Genomic DNA, 21,441 nt, shown 5'->3' on the forward strand with positions numbered 1-21,441 from the left:
GCGGAGATCCGTGGAGGCGACGAGAGACGTGGGACCGGCTACCTGGGAAAAGTGGCGAGTATCTTCCAGCGCAGCTTCTGAGGTACCCTCGAAGTTGTGCACCGGGGATTGAGAAGCCCCAACCCCAAGCACCATCTGCACCGAAGATCAGCCCCCCACACTCCACGAGTCCTGCGTGGGGCCCTTCTGCATTTTCCTGCTTGCCGCGTCTGTCCGGTTGCTTGCCCGTTTGTGAAAAGCTGAAATGTCCCACAAAGCCTTCCTACAACCCTTAAGAGAAGAGCAGCAGCTGTCTTAAGGCAGTTGGAACAAGAGGACTGTTGCTCACATCAAAGGTAATCTCTACAGGACCAACATCCAAATAAAAGACTTCTTTGAAGGGGACGGCATGGCACGTATATATATCTTAAAGGATGATTTACCCTTTCCCGGTGGTTGGTAGTTGATAAAAAGAAACTCCTATAAAAAAATTAAAAAAAATGGCAAGAAAAAAACCGCAGAAAAGAGTGAAGTTTTAGAAATAAAGCTTCGATGGTCAAAACAAGGAGCAAAGAGATAAACCAATTGTGTTATAATGCAAGCATTATAAACGTGAATCAATATCATTTGAAAGCAGTAAAACCCCCAACCAGGAAAAGTATTGAATTTTCAACTCACCAATTCATTAGCTTGATCTATGGTAAAGACACTGCAGTTTCTGTTCCCAATATTTAGGTGTGCATCAGCCAGCAGTGAAACAAATTGTTTGCATTCGTTCTGCATTCGTGTGAAAGGAAGTGCAATTTCATCATAATAGAGATTCTCTGAGAGTACAGCAAGTAATCGAGGCTGGATGGATATCGCAAAGGGTTTACTTTCCTATAAAAGATCAAATGCAAACCCAATTACAAAACTGAAAACAGGGTTATGAGAAGAGGATATAAAAACAAAATGAATATTTTGTTCATTAAAACCAGAGCTGAAATGCTAGTAGAATACGGAGCATTCAAATGTGCATTATCAACACAGTATGTAGTCCAGCATGGGCAATGCAACAGGATGGAGTACCATGAGAATGTCAGTGCTAATATTGGACAATATAAAAAGCTTCTCACCTTTGCAGCAATTGCTACCACAATTTCTTGTCCTACTCTTAGATCTAAGTATGTGGGGAAATTGTGCCAATGGGACAAACTCAGTTGTTTAACCGGGGAGCAGTATCATGAATTCCCAAGCTCGCCTTGTTTACCTCGCCTTCTGTGTCTAACCAACAGCAGCTGGAAAAACTCTTATCCAAAATGGTGTTTTTGTGGTAGGGTTAAGGCTTTTGGCAAAGAACAAATGTATATTTATTTTTTAGTTGCAATGCTAGTATAAGGCAGGTGGCTGCCTTGCAGCTCAATCAAATTGGTACGAACCACCTGGACAAAACACAGAAGTTAGAAATGGACCAAAACGAAAATCGCAAAACAAATACCTATTTGAAAAAACTGATCAAAGTTTGTGTTTTGATACATTCATCCCAAAACCTGTTTAATTCAGCATAGAAAATGCAAAGCTGTGGGCTTCATGCAGAAGCGTGTTGGGAGAAGGGAAGACTAGGTCGGTGCTGGAGGGAAGTAAGTTTAAGAAAGAGGGAAGAAAGTAGCAAGACCAAACAGAATCAAAACAAGCAGCACTGGCTATTTCAATACAACAGGCTTATAACCTATGCTTTAGGATAATTGTTGGCAATGGCTCATAGGATCAGTTCAAAAAGATCTACTTTTAAATAAACGGTCTAACGGGTCATATTATGTTGCTTTCATGAAGTAGGTTACAAATGCTACATTTGATTTCTTTTAGTAGGAGACCAAACAATATATTACTTCTGTTTTAATGTTTTGGCCACTTTAAATTTTTTTATAGTTGACATTTTAACATCCAAATATAGAAATTGAATAGAGTCTCCTGGAAGTCTAAAAGAGTCTTAAAAATACCAGTGATGATCTTCTACTGCAGACTACACGAAAACATGAACTGCAGGGCTGCCTTCTTCGAATTTCAAATAATTCCTCTAAACTTTGAGAAATGTATCTTTGGTTCTGAAGCCAGGGGCACAGGTCAAATGATTTTGTGTGTAGCGAAGGAAAAACAAAAGACCCACCAAGGTCACATCAATGTTGCTAAATGACCAACAGCAACAGCGACAACTGTGACGAGGGGGTTCCACTTGAGCAGGGAGAAAGCTACATTATAACGGCCTCGGCTGGCACGCTCTCACCCACCAAGTAAAACGGGTTTTAGAAAAGGGATCCTGAGTAGGTGCAGGTTGGCCTATCCACCCTGGACAGAAACAGTCAAAATAAGGGAGGCTCACCATCTTGTGCAGCAAACAAGATTAAAATACTCCAATCACTGTAAAGTAAACAGACGTCTTCAAATCATGAGGAAGGCAACAGACAGTAATATAGAACGGATGGACCTTCAACTGGGGAAGAGTCAGCAGCCATTGTCTCAAAAGTGGCACAGAAGTGGCCTCTACACCACAGGACAAATCCCAGAAGCCACTGCCAGTCACAACTTACAAAAGGGGAGTGTGTAATAACTACCCTGGGTACACTCTGGGTGTCCCCATGTTACAGCACAGCTCCGCTGACTGAAGAGAAAGATTGTTTTGGATATAACTCCAAATATTTTTATTCAAGAGGTGTTGAAAACAATCCAGCGGTCGATAACTTGATCTGGAACAAGGCCAGGGTGACAATTTAGTACCCGAGTTACATAACTAATCACCAGACGCACATCTATTACAGTTTTCATTCTACACCTGCAGAGGAAATTGCTTCAGAAGGTCTATATATCGTAGTTTGTAAAAGATAAGAAAAAAACTTGTGATTTTTCTCCCAGTTATTGACTGTACGCAGCCAAAGGTTTTAAAACTAGATTAATTCATATCAGGTATTTAAAGAACTCGTTTAAAACAAAAAAACATTAAAAGTTCAGAACTAATTAGGAGGTCACAATTTACTTTTTTCCTTTCCAGATATCAAAGTACACAATAAGGAAAATGTTACTTACCCAGTAAGCATCTGTTCTTGGCATGTAGAGCTGTAGATTCAGATGCTTTGCTTACTCCTGCCATCTAGTGTTGAGTCTGGATGTTTGCACTTTGTTTTTCTTCGAAGAAGTCTTTTCAGTCACGAGGTAGGTGATAGTGTGCATGGGCATCCACTGCTTTGTTAGATTTTTTTACCCGCAGAGAGTCAGAATAGAGTTAGTAAAGGTAGAATAGAGAGGTCAATGCGTATGTATACAAGATAAGAAAGAAAACTGCAACAGGTACGGGTCCTGGGGCAGGCGGGTGGGCACATGTGAATCTACAGCTTTACATGCCAAGAACAGATGCTTACTGGGTAAGTAACTTTTCCGTTTGAGGCATGTGAGCTGTAGATCACATGCTTTGCATAAACTATACAGCAGTATTCTCCCAAAGTGGTGGCTAACCTGTAGCTGTTGCAGTTGTTTGAAGGAATATGCTACTTACCAGTATGCATCTGTTCTTGGCATGTACAGCTGCAGATCTACACACTTGTGCATAGATCGCCATCTGGTGCTGGGCCCGGATGTAGCTGCTTTGCAGATGTCATCTAATGGGAGGTTTCCAAGAAAAGCCATTGAAGCCCCTATTTTACGTGTAGAATGGGCTTTAGGGGGAACGGATAGCGTTCGTTTTGCTTTGTGGTAGCAAATCTGAATGCATTTGACAATCCACCTAGCTATACCCGACTTGGAGATGGGGTTGCCCTTGTGTGGTGGAGAGAAAGAGACAAACCATTGTTTGGTCTTACGGAAAGATTGTGTTCTCTCGATGTAGTAGAGTAAAGCTCGTTTGACATCTAGTGTGTGTAGAGCTCTGTCTGCAACCGTTTGTGGTTATGAGAAGAATACTGGTAGTTCTACAGATTGGTTTAGGTGAAAAGGAGAAATGACTTTAGGGAGGAATTTTGGGTTGGTACGGAGAACAACTTTGTTATGGTGCATTTGTAGAAACGGCTCTTGAATGGTATATGCCTGTATCTCACTGACCCTTCTGAGGGAAGTGATGGCTACGAGAAAGGCGGTTTTCCAGGTTAAGAATTGGAGTTCACATTTGTGCAATGGTTCGAAGGAAGGCCCCATTAGTCTAGTGAGAACGATATTTAGGTTCCACACAGGTGAGGGTGTCATTCTGGGGGGAATTATTATTTTAAGGCCTTCCATGAAGGCTTTAATGACAGGTACTCTAAAGAGTGATAGATGTTGCCTGTTTTGTAGATAAGCTGCTATAGCTGCGCGGTGTAGTCGAATGGACGTATAGGCTAGATTACACCTTTGCAGGTGTAGTAAATAGCCTATGATGTGTTGGATGGAGACGTCTAGGGGATTGATGGTGTTGTGACAATAGGCAACAAAACGTTTCCACTTGGCGGCGTAGCACGCTCTAGTGGTGGGTCGTCTAGCTTCCTTGATGACGTTCATACAGTCAGGGGGAGGATTCAGATAACCGAATTCTAGGACTTCAGGAGCCAGATCGCAAGGTTGAGCTGAGCTGGGTCCGGGTGTCTGATCTCTCCATGGTTCTGGGTTAAGAGGTGTGGAGAGAGGCATAATTTTTGGTGCGGTACTACAGATAGTTCCAGCAGTGTGGTGTACCACGGTTGTCTGGCCCAAGTTGGAGCTACTAGGATGAGTGAGAGGGGAGTGTTGCTGTAGTTAGCGCACCACTAGTGGAATGAGTGGGAGAGGCGGAAAAGCGTATGCAAATCTGCCTGACCAGTTCATCCATATCGCATTCCCATTGGACAATGGGTGTGGATATCTGGTGGCGAAGCTTGGGCATTTGGTGTTATCGTGGGTGGCGAAGAGGTCTATTTGTGGATGCCCCCACATCTGAAAGTACGGGTGTAGAACTTGTGGGTGGAGTTCCCACTCGTGGATTTGTTGCGTTTGTCTGCTGAGCAGATCTGCTATAGTGTTTTGGACTCCTGGGACTTGCTGAGCTAGGAGAAAGATTTTCTGGGGTATGGCCCATCTCCATATGCTCTGTGCTAGCTGAGAGCTGTGGAGAGTGTGTGCCGCCTTGTTTTTGAATATAGTACATGGCTGTCATGTTGTCTGAGCGGATTAGGACTGCCTTGCCTGAAATTTGTGTTTGAAAAGATTTTAGGGCTAAGATTGCTAGTAACTTCAGATGGTTGATGTGGAGTAACTTTTGTTGAGGTGTCCATGTGCCCTGCACGGTGAGATGTAATAGATGAGCTCCCCAGCCGGAGAGCGATGAGTCTGTACTATCTGGGGAACCGGGTCCAGGAACGGTCGACCTGTGGAAAGGTTTGTGGTGGTCCACCACTACAGAGAGCGATGGGTGCGACCGTCTACCAACACCAGATCTGTTAATTGACCCTGGGCCTGGTTCCATTGGCGCGCTAAGCACTCTTGGAGAGGACGCATCTGGAGTCTTGCGTGAGGTACTATGAAGATGCAAGAGGCCATCATCCCCATTAGTTGCATAAACACCCGAGCTGGAAGGGAGTGTTGTGCTATGAATTTTGCGCGTAGAGCCTGAATGCTTGCAATCCTGGCAGGACTGGGGTAGGCGAGTACTTTTGAGGTGTCTATAGTGGCACTTAGATTGAATATGCTACTTACCAGTATGCATCTGTTCTTGGCATGTAGGGCTGCTGACATTCATATCTGTGCCTAGATCGCCGCCTAGTGTTGGGTCTGGATGTTTCCACGTTGTTGTCCTGGAAGAGTCTTCGAAGTATCCTGGGATAGGTGACTCATCCCCTGGACTACAGTGCGCATGGGCATCCTCTCCATCCTCAGATTGTTTTTCGCCATTGTGGCAGTGATGGAGTAGATACAGAAAGTGATGACCATGCTTACAGTAATTCTGAGAGCTGCAGCTGCTACAGGCGCCGGGGAGGAGGGAGGGCGATATGAATGTCAGCAGCCCTACATGCCAAGAACAGATGCATACTGGTAAGTAGCATATTCAGTTCGAGGCATGTGGGCTGCTGAATTTATATCTGTGCATAGAATACATAGCAGTACCTCCTATTAGCGGCGGCTACCAGTGCCAGCTGCAGCGGTCTGGAAAAGAGTTTTGAGAACAGCCTGTCCTACAGCTGCCTGCTGTTTTGATTGCACATCAACACAATAGTGTTTGGTAAATGTGTGTGTAGTGGACCAGGTGGCTGCTCTACATATATCATGCAAAGGAATGTTTCGCAGGAAAGCCATGAAGGCCCCTAACTTACATGTTGAGTGGGCTCGTGGGGGAATCGTTAATGTGTGTTTAGCCTTTTGGTAGCAAATTTGGATACATTTAACGATCCATCTGGCTATACCTGCTTTGGAGATAGCGTTACCTTTGTGGTGTGGGGCAAAGGCAACGAAAAGTTGTTTAGTCTTCCTAAAGACCTTAGTCCTGTCGATATAGTACATGAGGGCTCTCTTTACATCTAGTGTATGGAGTGCTCTTTCTGCGACAGTTTGTGGGTTTTGAAAGAAAACAGGCAGTTCAATAGTTTGATTCATGTGTAACTGCGATATCACCTTGGGCATGAATTTGGGGTTGGTACGTAGTACGACCCTGTTGGCGTGAACCTGTATAAATGGCTCTTGAACGGTTAGTGCCTGGAGTTCACTAACTCTCCTCAAAGAAGTGATTGCTACTAGGAAAGCTACTTTCAAGGTGAGGAATTGAATCTCGCATGAGTGTAGAGGTTCGAAGGGTGGACCCATCAGGCGTGTGAGGACCAAGTTGAGGTTCCACATTGGAGCTGGTGGGTGGCTTGGAGGAATTACTCGTTTGAGTCCTTCCAAGAATGCTTTGATGGCTGGCACTCTGAATAAAGAGAGGTGCTGCCTGTTCTGGAGATAGGCTGATATTGCGGTCAAATGGACACGTATTGAGGTGTATGCCAGATTGCATCGGTATAGGTGTAAGAGGTAACAAATTATGTTTTGGATGGATGCGTCTAGCGGGTTAATGTCATTATTATTGCAGTAAATGACGAATCTTTTCCATTTGGCTGCATAGCAAGCTCTGGTAGTGTGTCTACTGGCCTCCTTAATGATGTCCATACAGTCAGGTGGCAGGTTTAGGTAGCCAAACTCTAGGACTTCAGGAGCCAGATTGCCAGGTTCAGCTGTTGCGGATCTGGGTGCTGAATCTCTCCATGGTTCTGCGTCAAATGCGCGGGTTTGATCCGCAGTCTTTGATGCGGCACCACGGAAAGTTCGAGAAAGGTGGTGTACCATGGCTGGCGTGCCCACGTTGGAGCAACCAGGACGAGTGTCAGTGAGTGTTGTCTGAGTTTGCGTGCCACCAGCGGTATCAGTGGTGCTGGGGGAAAAGCGTACGCAAATCTGCCGGACCAGTTCATCAATATCGCATTGCCCTGCGACTGCGGATGTGGGAACCTGGCGGCAAAGCTTTGGCATTTTGCGTTTTCGCTTGTGGCGAATAGGTCTATGTCTGGATGACCCCACTGCTGGAAGTACGGCTGGAGTACTGATGGGTGTAACTCCCACTCGTGCATCTGGTGGCTGTGTCTGCTGAGCAGATCCGCCATCTGGTTGTCCTTGCCGGGGAGGTGTTCCGCCATGAGGAACATGTTCCTCTGAATGGCCCACTTCCACATGCTCTGAGCCAGATGAGACAACTGTGGAGAGTGTGTTCCTCCCTGCTTCTGTATGTAGTACATGGCGGTCATGTTGTCCGTCCGGATCAACACGACTTTGTTGCATAAGTGTACTTTGAATGCTTTCATAGCCAGGAAGATTGCCATCAGTTCTAGAAGGTTGATGTGCATCCTCTTTTGTTGTGTTGTCCATAGTCCCTGCACTGTGTAATTGAGTACATGAGCTCCCCATCCCTGGAGAGATGCGTCCGCCGTCAGTATTATTTGTGGAACAGGCTCTTGGAACGGTCGGCCCTTGCAAAGGTTTTGTGGATTCCACCAATGCAGAGAGTTGTATGCCCGACCGCTCACCAACACTAGGTCTTTTAGTTGCCCTTGAGCCTGATTCCATTGACGTGCTAAGCACTCCTGAAGCGGGCGCATATGTAGTCTCGCGTGTGGGACTATGAAAATGCAGGAGGCCATCATGCCTATCAACTGCATGAACACTCGCGCGGGAAGGGAGTGTTGGGGTTTGAACTTGGAAATCAGCATTTGCATGCTGTTGATTCTCACTAAATTCGGCTGAGCTGTGGCCGCCAGAGTGTCTATGGTCGCACCTAGGTACTGTTGTACGTGTGCGGGTTGGAGATGGGATTTTGGGTAATTTAGTGAGAACCCCAGACTGTGAAGAAGGTGAATGGTGCGGGACATGTGGCTGGCACATTGCTGGGCTGACTTTGCTTGAACAAGCCAGTCGTCCAGGTAGGGGTAGACATGAATGTGTTGCCTCCGTAAATGTGCGGCCACAGTAGCCAGGCACTTTGTGAAAACTCTGGGCGCTGTTGTCACGCCGAAGGGAAGAACCTTGAATTGGTAGTGCTGCCCTTGGATAGTGAACCCGAGATATTTCCTGTGTGAATGGGTATGTGGAAATACGCATCTTTGAGGTCTAGCGTGGCTAGGAAGTCTCCCTGTTTGAGCAGTGGTAGGACTTGTTGCAGGGTGAGCATGTGGAAATGCTCCGAGAGAATGTAGCGGTTGAGGGGTCTCAGGTCTAGTATAGGTCTGAGTGACCCGTCCTTTTTCGGTATTAAAAAGTACAGGGAGTACACCCCCGTACCTTGCTCGTGGACGGGTACGACCTCTATTGCGCCTTTTTGTAGCATACTTAGCACTTCCTACTGTAATAGCGTTAAGTGCTCTGAGGACATAGGACGGTGTTTTGGCGGTATTGTGGGTGGAGTTGAGGTTAATTCTAGGCAGTAACCGTGTTTGATAATATCTTTGACCCACCTGTCCGTGGTGATGGAGTTCCACATGGACAGGAACCTTTGTAGCCTTCCCCCGACAGGTGTTATGTGGTCGGGAGGAAGGGAGAGGGCGTACCTGTTTGTTCTTGGGGGAGGACCTGATGTTGCCATATCCGCGTCCTCTGCCCTTTGTGCTTGAGCCACGATATCCACCCCGGGTGTTTTTATCGTAGGAACTTTGTGTGTTTCCTTTGTTGTAGGTTTGCTGTGACCCCTGTCCTCTACCTGCTCCTCTATAACCGGGGCGACGAAAGGAGCCGCTTCGAAAGGTCTGCGTTTGGAGAGCCCCCATGGACTTTGCAGTGTCTGTGTCCTTTTTTATTTTTTCTAGGGTGGTGTCAACCTCTGGCCCGAATAAGTAGTCGGGGTTGACCGGCTGGTTGAGGATGTTATTTTGTACCTCGGGTTTGAATCCGGAGATTCGTAACCAGGCGTGTCGTCGTAACATGACGCTAGTGTTTATGGCTCTGGCAGCTGTATCTGCGGCATCCAGTGCACACTGAATGGATGCGTTCGTGAGGAGTTGTCCCTCCCTGATGAGGATCTCTGCTCCCTCTTTGTATTGGTCAGGGAGATGTTGGAGTAATGTTTCTAACGTGTCATAATGTGCGCGATCGTAGCGAGCTAGGAGCGCCTGAGTATTGGCAATACGCCATATGTTAGCTGCCTGGGCTGCAACCCGTTTGCCGGAGGTCTCTAGCACCTTGGACTCTTTGTCCGGGGGAGGAGCATCCCCTGTCGTCTGCGAGTGCGCCCGTTTGCGAGCATTCGCGACTACTATGGAATCCAGAGGCAACTGGCCTCTAATGTAGGTAGGGTCCCCAGGCGCCGACCTGTATTTTTTGTCGATCCTGGGGTTTATTACTCTTGCCCTGGTGGGTTCTTTGAAAATGTCCTTTGCTGGTTTGAGGACACCTTTCAACATGGGTAGAGTTTTGATATTCCTTTCTGAGGATGCGAAAGTATCCATGAGAAAATCGTCCTCGATGGTGTCAGAGTGGAGTTGCACACCATGATTGGCCGCAGCCCGTTCAATGAGGGCGTTGAATGTGGCAGTGTCCTCTGTGGGAGACGTTTTTGCGCCATATAGCTGCGTGTCCTGTGTATCCATAGGTGCACCCGGGTCTACAGGGTCATCCCAAGCCTGGTCAGGGTCCTGTTGGCCTGCAGGGTCCATCTCTCCGGGGTAGGGGACGTGGTCACCCATGTAGTCCTCCAGAACGTCGGTTTGAGTGTGTTGGAGAGAAGGACTGTGGATGTTGGTATGAGGTATGGAGAGGTTCGTAAAGAACTGGTTCCGAATCCACTGGCAGCTTTTTCTTTAGCGGGATCCGGTAGGAGTCCAAAGCTGGCTCGGAAGTTATTCTCCTCTTGTGGAGCATCATTCTGCCGGTGTCGGCATCGATGATGTGCGATGGTGACGTCTCCGCAGGAGAGCGTTCGGCAGGTGTGATCCTGGTGTGGGTGACACGTGTTCTGATTTCGAACAGTTTGGGGGCAGTGGATGGTGGCAGGCCAAAAGTGATGTTGGCCGGTGCCGGAGAAGCTTTTTGAGCTTTTTTCGGCTCGGAGCCGGACGTGTCCTGGAGGGCTGCCTTGTCTTTGATGCGTTGCAAGGACGCTGCAACTTGCCGCACCTGGAGCGCCGACGGTTCTTTGGCGCCGACCGGTTCTGTAGAGGCGGGCGTGGACTTTTTCGGCGGCACTGGGTCATCGAGTCGAGGAGAGGTAGTAGCGGTCGGCATCGATGATTGTGCCTTTGGTGCTGCTTTCGAAGCAGTGGGAGACGCAGCAGCCATTTTGACCTTTGTGGCCGGAGCCGATTGTTTCGGTGCCGGGAGCCGAGGCGGTTTGGCGGTACCGATGGTCTTTTTCCGTGTGTCGGCTGCTGCAAGCTCGGCACCGAAGTCCCGTTTGGTGCGGTCGGTGCCGACGGGTTTGGCTGGCGTCGAAGGTGTGGTGGGCTTCGATCCGACCAGTGTCACTTTCAGTTTCGGTTTCTGATGAACCAATACGGCTTTCGGTTTCGATGAAGGGAAACCAGTCGTTTTGGGTAGTAATGGCTGCCGCTGAATGTCCGAGGCCGGGCCAGGGGGCGGGGCCGAAGAACTGCGGGATAGGTCTTGGGTAAGGCCCGAAGGCGATCCCTCGACCGGAGCCATAGACTGATGCACTGGGATATCCTCAGTCTGTACGGGTAGGCCTTGCTCGTCACCGGAGCTACTCTCTTCGGCCCCTAAGGCCTCATTGTAGTCTCCTACCTCGGTGTCGGCTTCGTCTCTGTGAAAGAGTCGTTCTTCGATGTCTTCCGATCCGGAGTCGTGGTCGGAAGCGGGGCTGGAGGGTAGGTTCTCCAATTCTTCGACCTCTTCGTCCTCGGCGCTGAAGATGTCGGTCGGGGCCGGTGCCGCTTGCTGCGCTTCAAGTCTCGCTGCTCGTCGATTCCGGAGAGTCTTCTTGGATCGGAATCGGGCACAGGCCATACATGTGGACTCGTCGTGATCCGGTGAAAGGCATTTGTTGCACACCGGGTGGACGTCGACATGGGGGTATTTCGCATTGCATACAGGACACCGCTTGAATGGTGTCCTCGATTCCATCGTCGATGGTCGGGTAAGATGCGAAAAAGTTGTTCTTGAAGTTAGTAAACTAACAATATAGCTATCGATACCGATCGGGAACAGTACCGACGCGAACTAAAGGCCTTTTGGCCTGTAAGAAGTTTTTCCTAACTTGAGTCAAGATAAGCACATCCGAACCCAATGGCGGAAAAAAACAATCTGAGGATGGAGAGGATGCCCATGCGCACTGTAGTCCAGGGGAGGAGTCCCCTATCCCAGGATACTTCGAAGACTCTTCCAGGACAACAACGTGCAAACATCCGGAACCAACACTAGGCGGCGATCTATACACAGATATGAATTCAGCAGCCCACATGCCTCGAACATTGTTTTATGTGGGATGGTTGTAGATGGGACTTTACGTGGTTTATCGTGAAGCCTAGCTGGTGAAGTAGCTGGATGGTGGTGTGTGTGTGTTGTACACACTGATTGTATGAGCTGGCTTTTATCAGCCAGTCGTCTAGGTATGGGAAGACATGAATGTGCTGTCTTCCCAGATGTGATGCCACCACTGCGAGGCACTTGGTGAATACTCGTGGTGCGGTTGTGACTCCGAATGGGAGTACTTTGAATTGGTAGTGTTGGCCGTCCACTACAAATCTGAGGTACTTCCTGTGAGTGCTGTGCACTGGGATGTGGAAATAAGCGTCTTTGAGGTCTAAAGTTGTGAGGAAGTCGTTTTGGGAAAGTAGCGGAAGTACCTGCTGAAGCGTCACCATATGAAAATGGTCTGTGTGTATTTGTTTAGGGGCCAAAGGTCTAGGATGGGCCGTAGAGTCTCGTCCCTTTTTGGTATGAGAAAATATAGGGAGTAGACCCCCATATTTTGTTGGTTGGTAGGAACGTATTCTATTGCCTTTTTGTGTAGGAGGGAGATTACCTCCTGCTTGAGTAGCAGTAGATGTTCTGGTGACATTGGACGTTGTCTGGGTGGAACGTTTGGGGGGTTGATATTAGTTCTAGGCAGTAGCCTGAGCGAATTATTTGTGTTACCCATTTGTCCGAGGTGATGGTAGTCCAGACCGGAAGGAAATGTTGGAGTCTGCCCCCGACCAGAGTGGGATGGTCTGGGGGAAGCGGAAGGAAGTCATTGGGTAGGCGCGGTGGCAGAGCGAGAGGTGTTTGTTTGGCCTTTGCCTTTGTTATTGTTGCCCCTGTAGCTGCCCCTTTGGTAACCCCTTGTGAAGGTGGACTGAGTAGGGGATTTGTATGAAGTGGAAGCGGTGTCTGAGGAGTAGCCTCTGGATGTGCTCCGAAAGGAAGAGCGGCGAAAGGAGAGTCTGGGAGGATGAGATTGTAAGGCTACCATGGATTTTGCCGTGTCAGTGTCCTTTTTCATTTTCTCCAGGGCGTCCTACACTTTGGGGTCAAACAAATGTTCCTGGTCAAAGGGATGGTTGAGGATGGAGGCTTGTACCTCCGGTTTAAAACCGGATATCCTTAGCCAGGCATGACGACGGAGGAGGACACTAGTATTATTCCCTAGAGGCTGTGTCTGCTGCATCTAAGGCACAACGTATAGAGGTGTTGGTAATTGTTTTGCACTCCTGAATTAGCTCATTGGCCCTAGCTTTGTATTCATCAGGGAGATGGTGCATTATGGCTTCTAGCTCGTCATAATGGGCCCTGTCATACCTCGCTAGTAGTGCTTGTGTATTGGCGATACGCCATATATTGGCCGCTTGAGATGCAGTACGCTTGCCTGATGCGTCCAAGAGTTTAGACTCTTTGTCCGGTGGTGGTGCGTCACCCGACGCCTGGGAGTTGGCCCTTTTCCGTGCTGTGGATACTACTAGGGAATCTAGTGGCGCTGGCCCTCTGATGTAGGAGGGATCTGTTGGGGCGGCTTTATACTTCTTTTCAATGTGCGGGTTAATGAACCTGGTCCTAACCGTGTCCTCGAAGATCACCGGCGCATGTTTTAGAACACCTTTTAGCATAGGCAATATGGAGGTGGTCCTATGTGTGGTGTCGAATGTATCTAGAAGGAAATCCTCCTTCACTGGGTCGGTATGTAAATCTACCCCATGGTAGTGTGCCGCCCTTTGCAGTAAATGGTTAAACCCCAAAGAGTCTTCTGGTGGGGAAGGTCTGGAAGGGTAAAGATAGTCTTGTGGGACGTCAGGGATATCAGGCACATTATAATCGTCCCATGGGTCTGGGGATCCTGTGGGAGTGGGGTCCCCTGTAGGTATATTTTGGGGCACATCCCCTATGTCATCGTATGGATCCCCTTGATCATCATCATCATCATCATCATCATCATCATCATCATCATCATCATCATCATCATCATCATCATCATCATCATCATCCGGGGATGGGGTCGGGGAATGATGAGGTGGGGGTGGAGGAGGTAGAGGAGGGGAAGGTGGAGGAGGTGGAGAAGGTATTCTGAAAGGGGAGGTAGCAGAGTCCTTCCTTTTTGGAGGTGGAGGCGGAGCAGGTTTCTCTAACTGTCTCTTTTTGATAGATAGCATCAAATGTCCAGTTTTGGGATCCTTAGTTAATGTTTTTTGTAAAGGATCCGGTGTGAATAGTTCTGGAGAGGTTGGTGGGTCCGTCGGCACCGGGGCCGTTGGTTTCTTAGGTTTTTCGGTGCTGGTTCGTTGTTTGGAACCATGCTTGGAAAGCTCAGATTGTTTAGTAGGCGCTGAGATGGATTTCGGCTTCGAAGTGTCGGTGGCCTTGTGGGCTTTTGTCGGTAGCGAAGATGGGGTCGGTGCAGAGGAGCTGGGTCTCGACGCAGAGTGTTTCGGTGTGGGGCTCGGTGTCGAGATAGAGGCGGGTTTCTTTTTCGGTGCCGAAGAGTGTTTATCGGCTCAGACGTTGGGCTGGCTCGAGCCGCCTGAAGGCCTAATTAGCTTCTTTACCGGTCCCGAAGGTGCGGTGTGGGAAGCGGTGTCTTTGGTCTTACTTAGACCCGAAGGCGTGACCGAAGCCTTTTTCAGTGAGGGTGTGGGGGTGTCTGTGAGGGGGGGTTAGAGTAGTACTCACGACCCTCTGTGCCGGAGTGATGTCCTCCACATCTGAGTCGTCGGCTTCGGAGGCGCTGTTGTTCTGGAGCGTCGATGCCTTCCCCGAAGAGGTCGTCCGGGATCGCCGAAGAGTGCGCCATTATTCTTCTCGCTCTTCGGTCCCGAATCGTTTTATTGGAACGGAAGGATTTGCACGCCGGACAGTCTTGAGCCTCGTGTTCAGGGGAGAGGCAGAGGTTGCACACCTCGTGGAGATCAGTGTGGGGGAATTTGGACCCACATCGAGGGCATTTTTTAAATGGAGTCCTTTCCATTAGCCAGGACCGGAGTTTGGGTAGGCCCGAAGGCCGCCGTCGACGACAAATGGAACCGAAGGTCTTGCCGATGAGAGGCGCGTCGAGTGGGGAGATCGCGATCGAAACAATACCGCGAATTGGGGTGAGGATTGCGCCTCGAACTGGAAGCTGTTCGGAACCGGAGCGCAAAGATTACATCCGAGCCCGATGGCGGAAAAAAACAATCTGAGGATGGAGCTGAAGCCCATGCGCAATACAATCCAAAGGAGGAGTCACCGACCTCGTGACTTCCAAAGACTTTCCAAGAGGAAAAACAAACTGCAAACATCCGGGCCCAACACCAGATGGCGATCTATGCACAAGTGTGTAATCTGCAGCTCATATGCCTCTAACATAATGTTTTAAGTACTGACTGGCCTACATTAGCTTGTTGTCTTGTGAACACATCTACACGTTTGGTTAATGTGTGTGGTGTAGACCATGTTTCAGCCTTACAAATGTTAACTATGGGGATGTTTCCTAAGAAAGCCATAGTAGCCCTTATTTTGCGAGTGGAATGAGCTCTAGGGGGTATTGTTAGAGTTCTTTGCTTTCACATAAAAGTATGACTACATTTAGCAATCCATCTAGCAATGCCTGATTTGGGTATAGGATTGCCCTTGTGAGGTGGAGCAAAAGCAACAAAAAGTTGCTTAGTCTTGCAAATAGACTGTTCTTTCTATGTAATGTAAGAGGGCTCTTCTAACATCTAAAGTGTGTACAGCTCATTCTGCCACTGAATCTGGTTGAGGAAGGAACTCGGGTAACTCAACCGATTGATGTGAAAGGAAGAAAATACTTTAGGTAGACATTTAGGGTTGGTACGGAGGACCACCTTTTCTATGTGAAGCTGGAAAAAAGGTTCTTCTATGGTTAGTGCCTGTAGCTCACCCACTCTCCTCAGTAAAGTAATTGCAATGAGGTAAGCGATTTTCCATGAGAGAAATTGCAGTTCACATTTATGCATGGGTTCAAAAGGTGGGCCCATTAATCGTGTAAAGACTATGTTAAGATTCCACACGGGGGCAGGTAGAAGTCTTGGTGGTATAACTCTTTTTTAGACCTTCCATAAAAGCTTTGATAACTGGTACTCTAAAGAGAGATAAGTGTTGCCTATTTTGTAGATACGCAGCTATGGCAGCCAGATGCAAGTGGATAGAAGTGCAAACTAACTGACTGATGCAAGTGTAACAAATGACATGATATTTTTTATGGCAGCATCAAGAGGATTGATATTGGTGTTTTTTTTTGTATTTCTTTATTGTCCAATATAGCAAATGCAATATACATATTACCGTAATTATACATTATGCCGTGACATGATTCCAACGATAATGTTCAAAGGACTTCTGTAAACAGTTTTTCCCATCAGAGATTCCAATTATGGGATAAATAACATTGTGTAATTACCTTATTAACCCTCCTACCCCCCCCGCCCTTAAGCTCCCGGTACCGCTAGATGATATATCTCCTTAACTAACTTAATGCGTTCGTGTCTATTTCCACTATTTCTGGACTACGACTGGCCGTCGTATTGTGGCATTATTTCTCACTCAGGACAGTTGGAGTCTGTGAGGTCGTCTCTCCTATCTCTTGACTCATTGGTCCCCACGCCAACAGTATTTGAGGATTGATATCGTTATTACAATATCCATTACATTATCCCATTTAGCTGCATAACAAGCTCTTGTAGTAGGTCTTCATACAGTCTGGTGGAAGATTCAGATAACCAAACTCTGACTTCAGGAGCCAGATGGCTAGGTGGAGTTCTTTGGGATCTGGGTTTCTCCATGGCTCTGTGTGAGGAGATTGGATGCGAGATCCGGCTTTTGATGTGGAACTACGGATACCCCCAACAGAGTTGTGAACCAAGGTTGACGGGCCCATTTCAGAGCTACTGAAATCATGGAGAGGGAATGCTTGCCAGAGTTTCCGAACCACTGATGGAATGAGTGGGAGAGGCGGAAAAGCGTAGGCAAATATCCCTGACCAGTTCATCCATAGTGCAGTGCCTTTGGAGAGCAGGCGTGGATACCTGGAGGCGAAGCCTGGCCAATTCACTTTTTGTTGTGTCTGATTGTTTACTCCTGGGAGGTGTTCTGCTAGGAGATAGATTTTGTGGTGTATGGCCTGTGAGAAGTTGGCCTGATATTTGATGTCACTAGTTCTAGTGTACACCTTGTATCAGTCCAAACAACCCTTAAGGTGATTGGTTGTAAAGTCAACCTTATAGACCAGCTATCCTAGTGGTAGCATGGACAAGAGCAGTCTTAGGCTAAACTCTGTATGGCATGTGAAGCCAGCTGTTATACCATTTGTAATTCCTTGAATACCAAATGAAAGGACACCACAACAGATGTATATAAAAATAGAATGTATTTATTCTAGGCAAACCCTCAGCACTCTTTATGAGATTCGAGGTAAGTACAACACAGTCTTATTTAAGCATACATTAAGTCACACAGGTAAGTAATACAGTTAGGCCCTAGGGGCCACGCAAACCATATACTAAGTAAGTGGTATAAGAACCACTGTCACAAACACAGGATAGGCCTAGGGAATCGCTGGGGCTACACTATACTACCAAAGGTTAGGAAGTGGGAGGCCCACGGGATTCAGGTGCAGAGTGGAAACACTCACGCGTAATGCGTAAAAGTCGATAGAAATAGTAGTTATTAGAAATTAAGAGTTTTAGGACACTTCTGGAGTAACTAGGAGGTCGAGACTTGGAAACTAGACCCTAGGATAGTCAATACCCTTGTGAGCACCGGAGTACTCAAGTTACCTAGCCCACAGGCTGCTGGTGCATAGGTGTGAACTTGCGTCGGGTTTCGTCGTCGACTCCTATGGATACCTGAAGGAAAGTTGCTGACAGGCAGTCAGTGAAGAGTGGCCGGTGGATCCCAAGGATGAAATCAAGAAGGAAGGTACCTGCAAGCAGAAGGGACAGAGTCTAGGTCACCAGCCAGGAGCCAGGAAGGAACCAGGCGATTTCGTGAAGATGCAGGTGAAGAGGTGAAGCTTGTCGCAGCAGCCACGGGTACCAGGAGGCGTCGAGGACGACCAGGACCAGGAGATGAGCTGACCCACGAAGGCTCTTGCTGTCGGCGGCGACGATGTCGAGTTAGGACCCAACAAGCCTTGGCAAGCGGAACCCACGCAGAATGGAGGACTTGCTTCTGGTGCATACCAGGAAGGTCTGGGGTGTTTCTCTTTTACAGGGGAGCGAGTGCCAGTCTGGAGGAGCCGGACCAGCAAGAAAAAAAATCAAAGGTTCGTCGTCGCAGAGATCACTCGCCAACGGGCCAGCAACCGGACAACAAGTCGAACAACTCAAGTGCAGAAGGGCCCCACGCAGAACACGTGAAGTGTGGGGAGCTGATCTTCTTTGCAGATGGTGCTCGGGATTGGGGCTTCTCAATTCCCCAAGCACAGCCTCGAGGAAGCCTCAGAAGTCGCGCTAGTCAGTTACTAGCCACTATTCCCAAGTCGCCGGTCCCACGTCCCTCGTCGCCTCCACGGGTCTCAGCTTTGCTGTTGATGTGGATCTGGTTCTGAGGTGTCTGGAAGTCACGGCGCTGGTCAGTCTCTGCAGTCGTCCCTCGTAGGATCAGTCGCAAAGCAGGCAGCGGTCGCTGGATGGTGCCTAGTTGCCCAGGGTGTTCACTCCTTGGCCACAAGGGAGATTCTTCAGTCTTCTTCCTGAGGTCGAATGTCGAAGGTCCAGAGTCTGTTCAAGTTGCAGATTCAGGATAATCTAATTCTGCAGGGCTCAGCTACCTTCTGATAATACTGGGCTAGTGGGCTGGGCTACCTGCAAGGTCCCTCCTATGGGTGGGACCAGGAAGGGGAGTAGTTACACCCCCTTTCCTTTGTCCAGTTTCACGCCAGAGCTGGGGCTTGAGTGCCCCAGCACCGGTTTGAACTGGACTATGCATGGAGCACCTTGTGTGCACCAGGCAGGTCTCATTCCTTTCAGCCCTCCCTGCCCCAATACACTAAAGTCTGTCTGGGGAGGTGCTAGCACCTCCCCAAGCAGGAAACCTATTGTCCAGGCCTCCCTGGCTGGGAGGGCTCCCAGCTGCAGGAGGTCAGACTCGTGTCTGTGGCAGCAGCATCCATTTTGTGATGCTGAGGCTTTGGTTAGAGTTAAACAGCAAAAGTAGGATTTTAACATGTCTCTCCCTCTAGAAGGGAGGAATAATATCCTCATCACCAGAAATGGTATGGGGGTATTATTCCAAAGTGTTAGACACCTTACACGACATGTTTTGATAAAGCCAAACCATAGTTACCATAACCGTTTAAGATTATAAGGTACTTTAAGAGTATATGGTAGGCTATATCATAGAACAGCTATAAGGACATGGTTCCGAAATCTGCAGACAGGCTCAGTTCATGCTAGAGCACCATCTCATATGTTAACAAGCACTCTGCCTCCAGGATTGTTAAGGCCTGCCATAGGAGTGGCTGATAGGTACACATGTGTCTATATATAAGGTAGGTATAGGAATACTACACCTAAGCAAGGGGTGATTACACGACCTTGCCCCAGCTGAGTGATCAGCCAGTTGTGTCATAATGGAAGGCCAGGCCAGGGGTGGCAAAATACATGCTGCAGCCCCTGGTAGGCCTAGGGTACACCTATGCCCTGGGTACCTAGGGTACACAGTACAGGGTCCAATAAGGTGATCCTTACCAATTGGGTATGTACCTATGGTACATGGAGTCCATTTTAAAGAGAGCAGACAGCCTGAGACCCTGAATGGCAGGATCTCAGGCCAACTAACTCGAAAAACCAGCTAGACACTAGGCAAAAAGTTGGGGTAACCATAGTCAGATATTCACCTTCCTACATGGCCCATTTCCAAATATCTTAAGCTAGGTGTGACAGTTGGAGTGTGCCCCCCACCCCGGTTTTTGTATATAATACATAGCTGTCATGTTGTCGGTGTGGACTAGGACAGCTTTGTCTACAAGGTGAATTTGAAAGGCTTTGAGCGCTAGAGCTCTAGATGTTTTATGCAGACAGCTTTTTGCTTTTGACTCCACAAGCCTTGAATTGAGCGATTCTGAAGATGAGCTCCCCAACCAGTGAGCGACGCGTCTGCTGTTTGTATGGTCTGTGGAACAGGGTCTATAAAGGGCCGTCCTTTTGACAAATTGAGGGTTTCACCACTGCAGAGAGCAAGGAGTACAGCTGTTTACCAACACTAGATCGGTTAACAGACCCTGCCACTGGTTCCGCTGACTTGCTAAGCATTCCTAAAGGTGACGCATGTGAAGGCTGGCAAACAATCATGATGCAAGAGGCCATCATTCCCAGCAGCTGCATATACACTTGAACTGGTAGTGAGTGAGTGGGCTGAAACTGAAGAATTAGAGCTTGAATATTGCGAATTCTGGCTTCATTGGGGACAGCCAGAGCTCTTTGAGTATCTAAAGTGGCTGCTAGATAGTTTTTAGCGTTGGAAGGTTGAAGATGCGACTTCAACACATTGACTGCAAACCCCAGTTTGTGGAATAACTGCAGTGTTATGTGAGTGTACTGTAGGTACGTACTGGCTTTGATGAGTCAGTCGTCCAAGTACGGGAAGACATGAATGTGTTGCCTTTGTAGGTGAGCAGCGACTAATGCCAGACATTTTGTAAATAGTCTGGGAGCAGTGGTGTCTCCAAATGGGAGTACTTTGTACTGGTAATGCTGCCCGCTACCACAAATCAGAAATTTGCGATGAGCGGGATGTATTGGAATGTAGAAATACGAGTCCTTTAAGTCTAGAGTAGACAAAGTCGCCCTGCTGTAGAAGTGGGAGCACTTGTTGAAGGGTCACCATATGAAAATGATCTGATTAGATGTAAAGAATTAATTCTCTGAGGTCTAAAATAAGTGAGAGAACCATCCTTTTTGGGTATGAGAAAGTACAGGGAGAATACGCCCGATCACCGATATTGTAGTGGTACGGGCGCTACTGCTCCCTTCAAATGGAGAGACAATCTCTTGCTTGAGGAGGTGTAAATGGTCTGGTGACATTTTGTGTGAACGTGCAGTAATGTTTGGAGGATTGTTGGTAAGCTCCAGGCAATAACCAGAACAGATGATTCCCAACACCCATTTGTCTGTCGTTATTGATTGCCAGACGGGTACGAATTGTGAAAGACGTCCACTGACAGGCGTTTAATGATCGAGGGGGAAGTGTAGTCAAGTCACGGTTTGTTATTTGAGGGGGGAGATGTATGTGTTGCCTATGTAGCCACCTCTAAAGAAACCCTTGGAAGCAAAGGGCTGATTGTTGCCTTCATACGGTGTAGAGGCAGTGTCTGAAGAGATATTTTTGGACCCCCATGATAGAAGATGCGCCGAAAGGAACCACAACAAGAAGGGGCCTATAGAGTTCCCATAGATTTTGCCACATGTGTGTCCTTTTACATTTTCTCTAAGGACGTGTCTACTAAAGGACCAAAGAGGTGTTTGTCAAATGGTGTGTTAAGAACAAAAGTTTGAACTTCTTGTTTAAACCCTGGTATTAACGGCTCTAGCCGCAGTGTCAGCCACATCTAAC

General features: G+C 48.0%; 1 protein-coding gene across 2 annotated transcripts in view; it reads right to left on the reverse strand.

The window, feature by feature from the left end:
• Positions 1 to 21,441, reverse strand: part of BTAF1 (B-TFIID TATA-box binding protein associated factor 1) — an 852,875-nt gene that overhangs the window by 327,375 nt on the left and 504,059 nt on the right. For both annotated transcript variants that reach the window (XM_085606166.1, XM_085606165.1), the window contains exon 19: positions 658 to 858. In XM_085606166.1, coding sequence (XP_085462292.1) covers positions 658 to 858 — 201 coding nt within the window. The remainder of the gene's footprint in view (positions 1 to 657; positions 859 to 21,441) is intronic.

The sequence above is a fragment of the Triturus cristatus genome, chromosome 1_2 (assembly GCF_964204655.1).
Source record: "Triturus cristatus chromosome 1_2, aTriCri1.1, whole genome shotgun sequence".
In the NCBI taxonomy this organism is placed as follows: domain Eukaryota; kingdom Metazoa; phylum Chordata; class Amphibia; order Caudata; family Salamandridae; genus Triturus; species Triturus cristatus.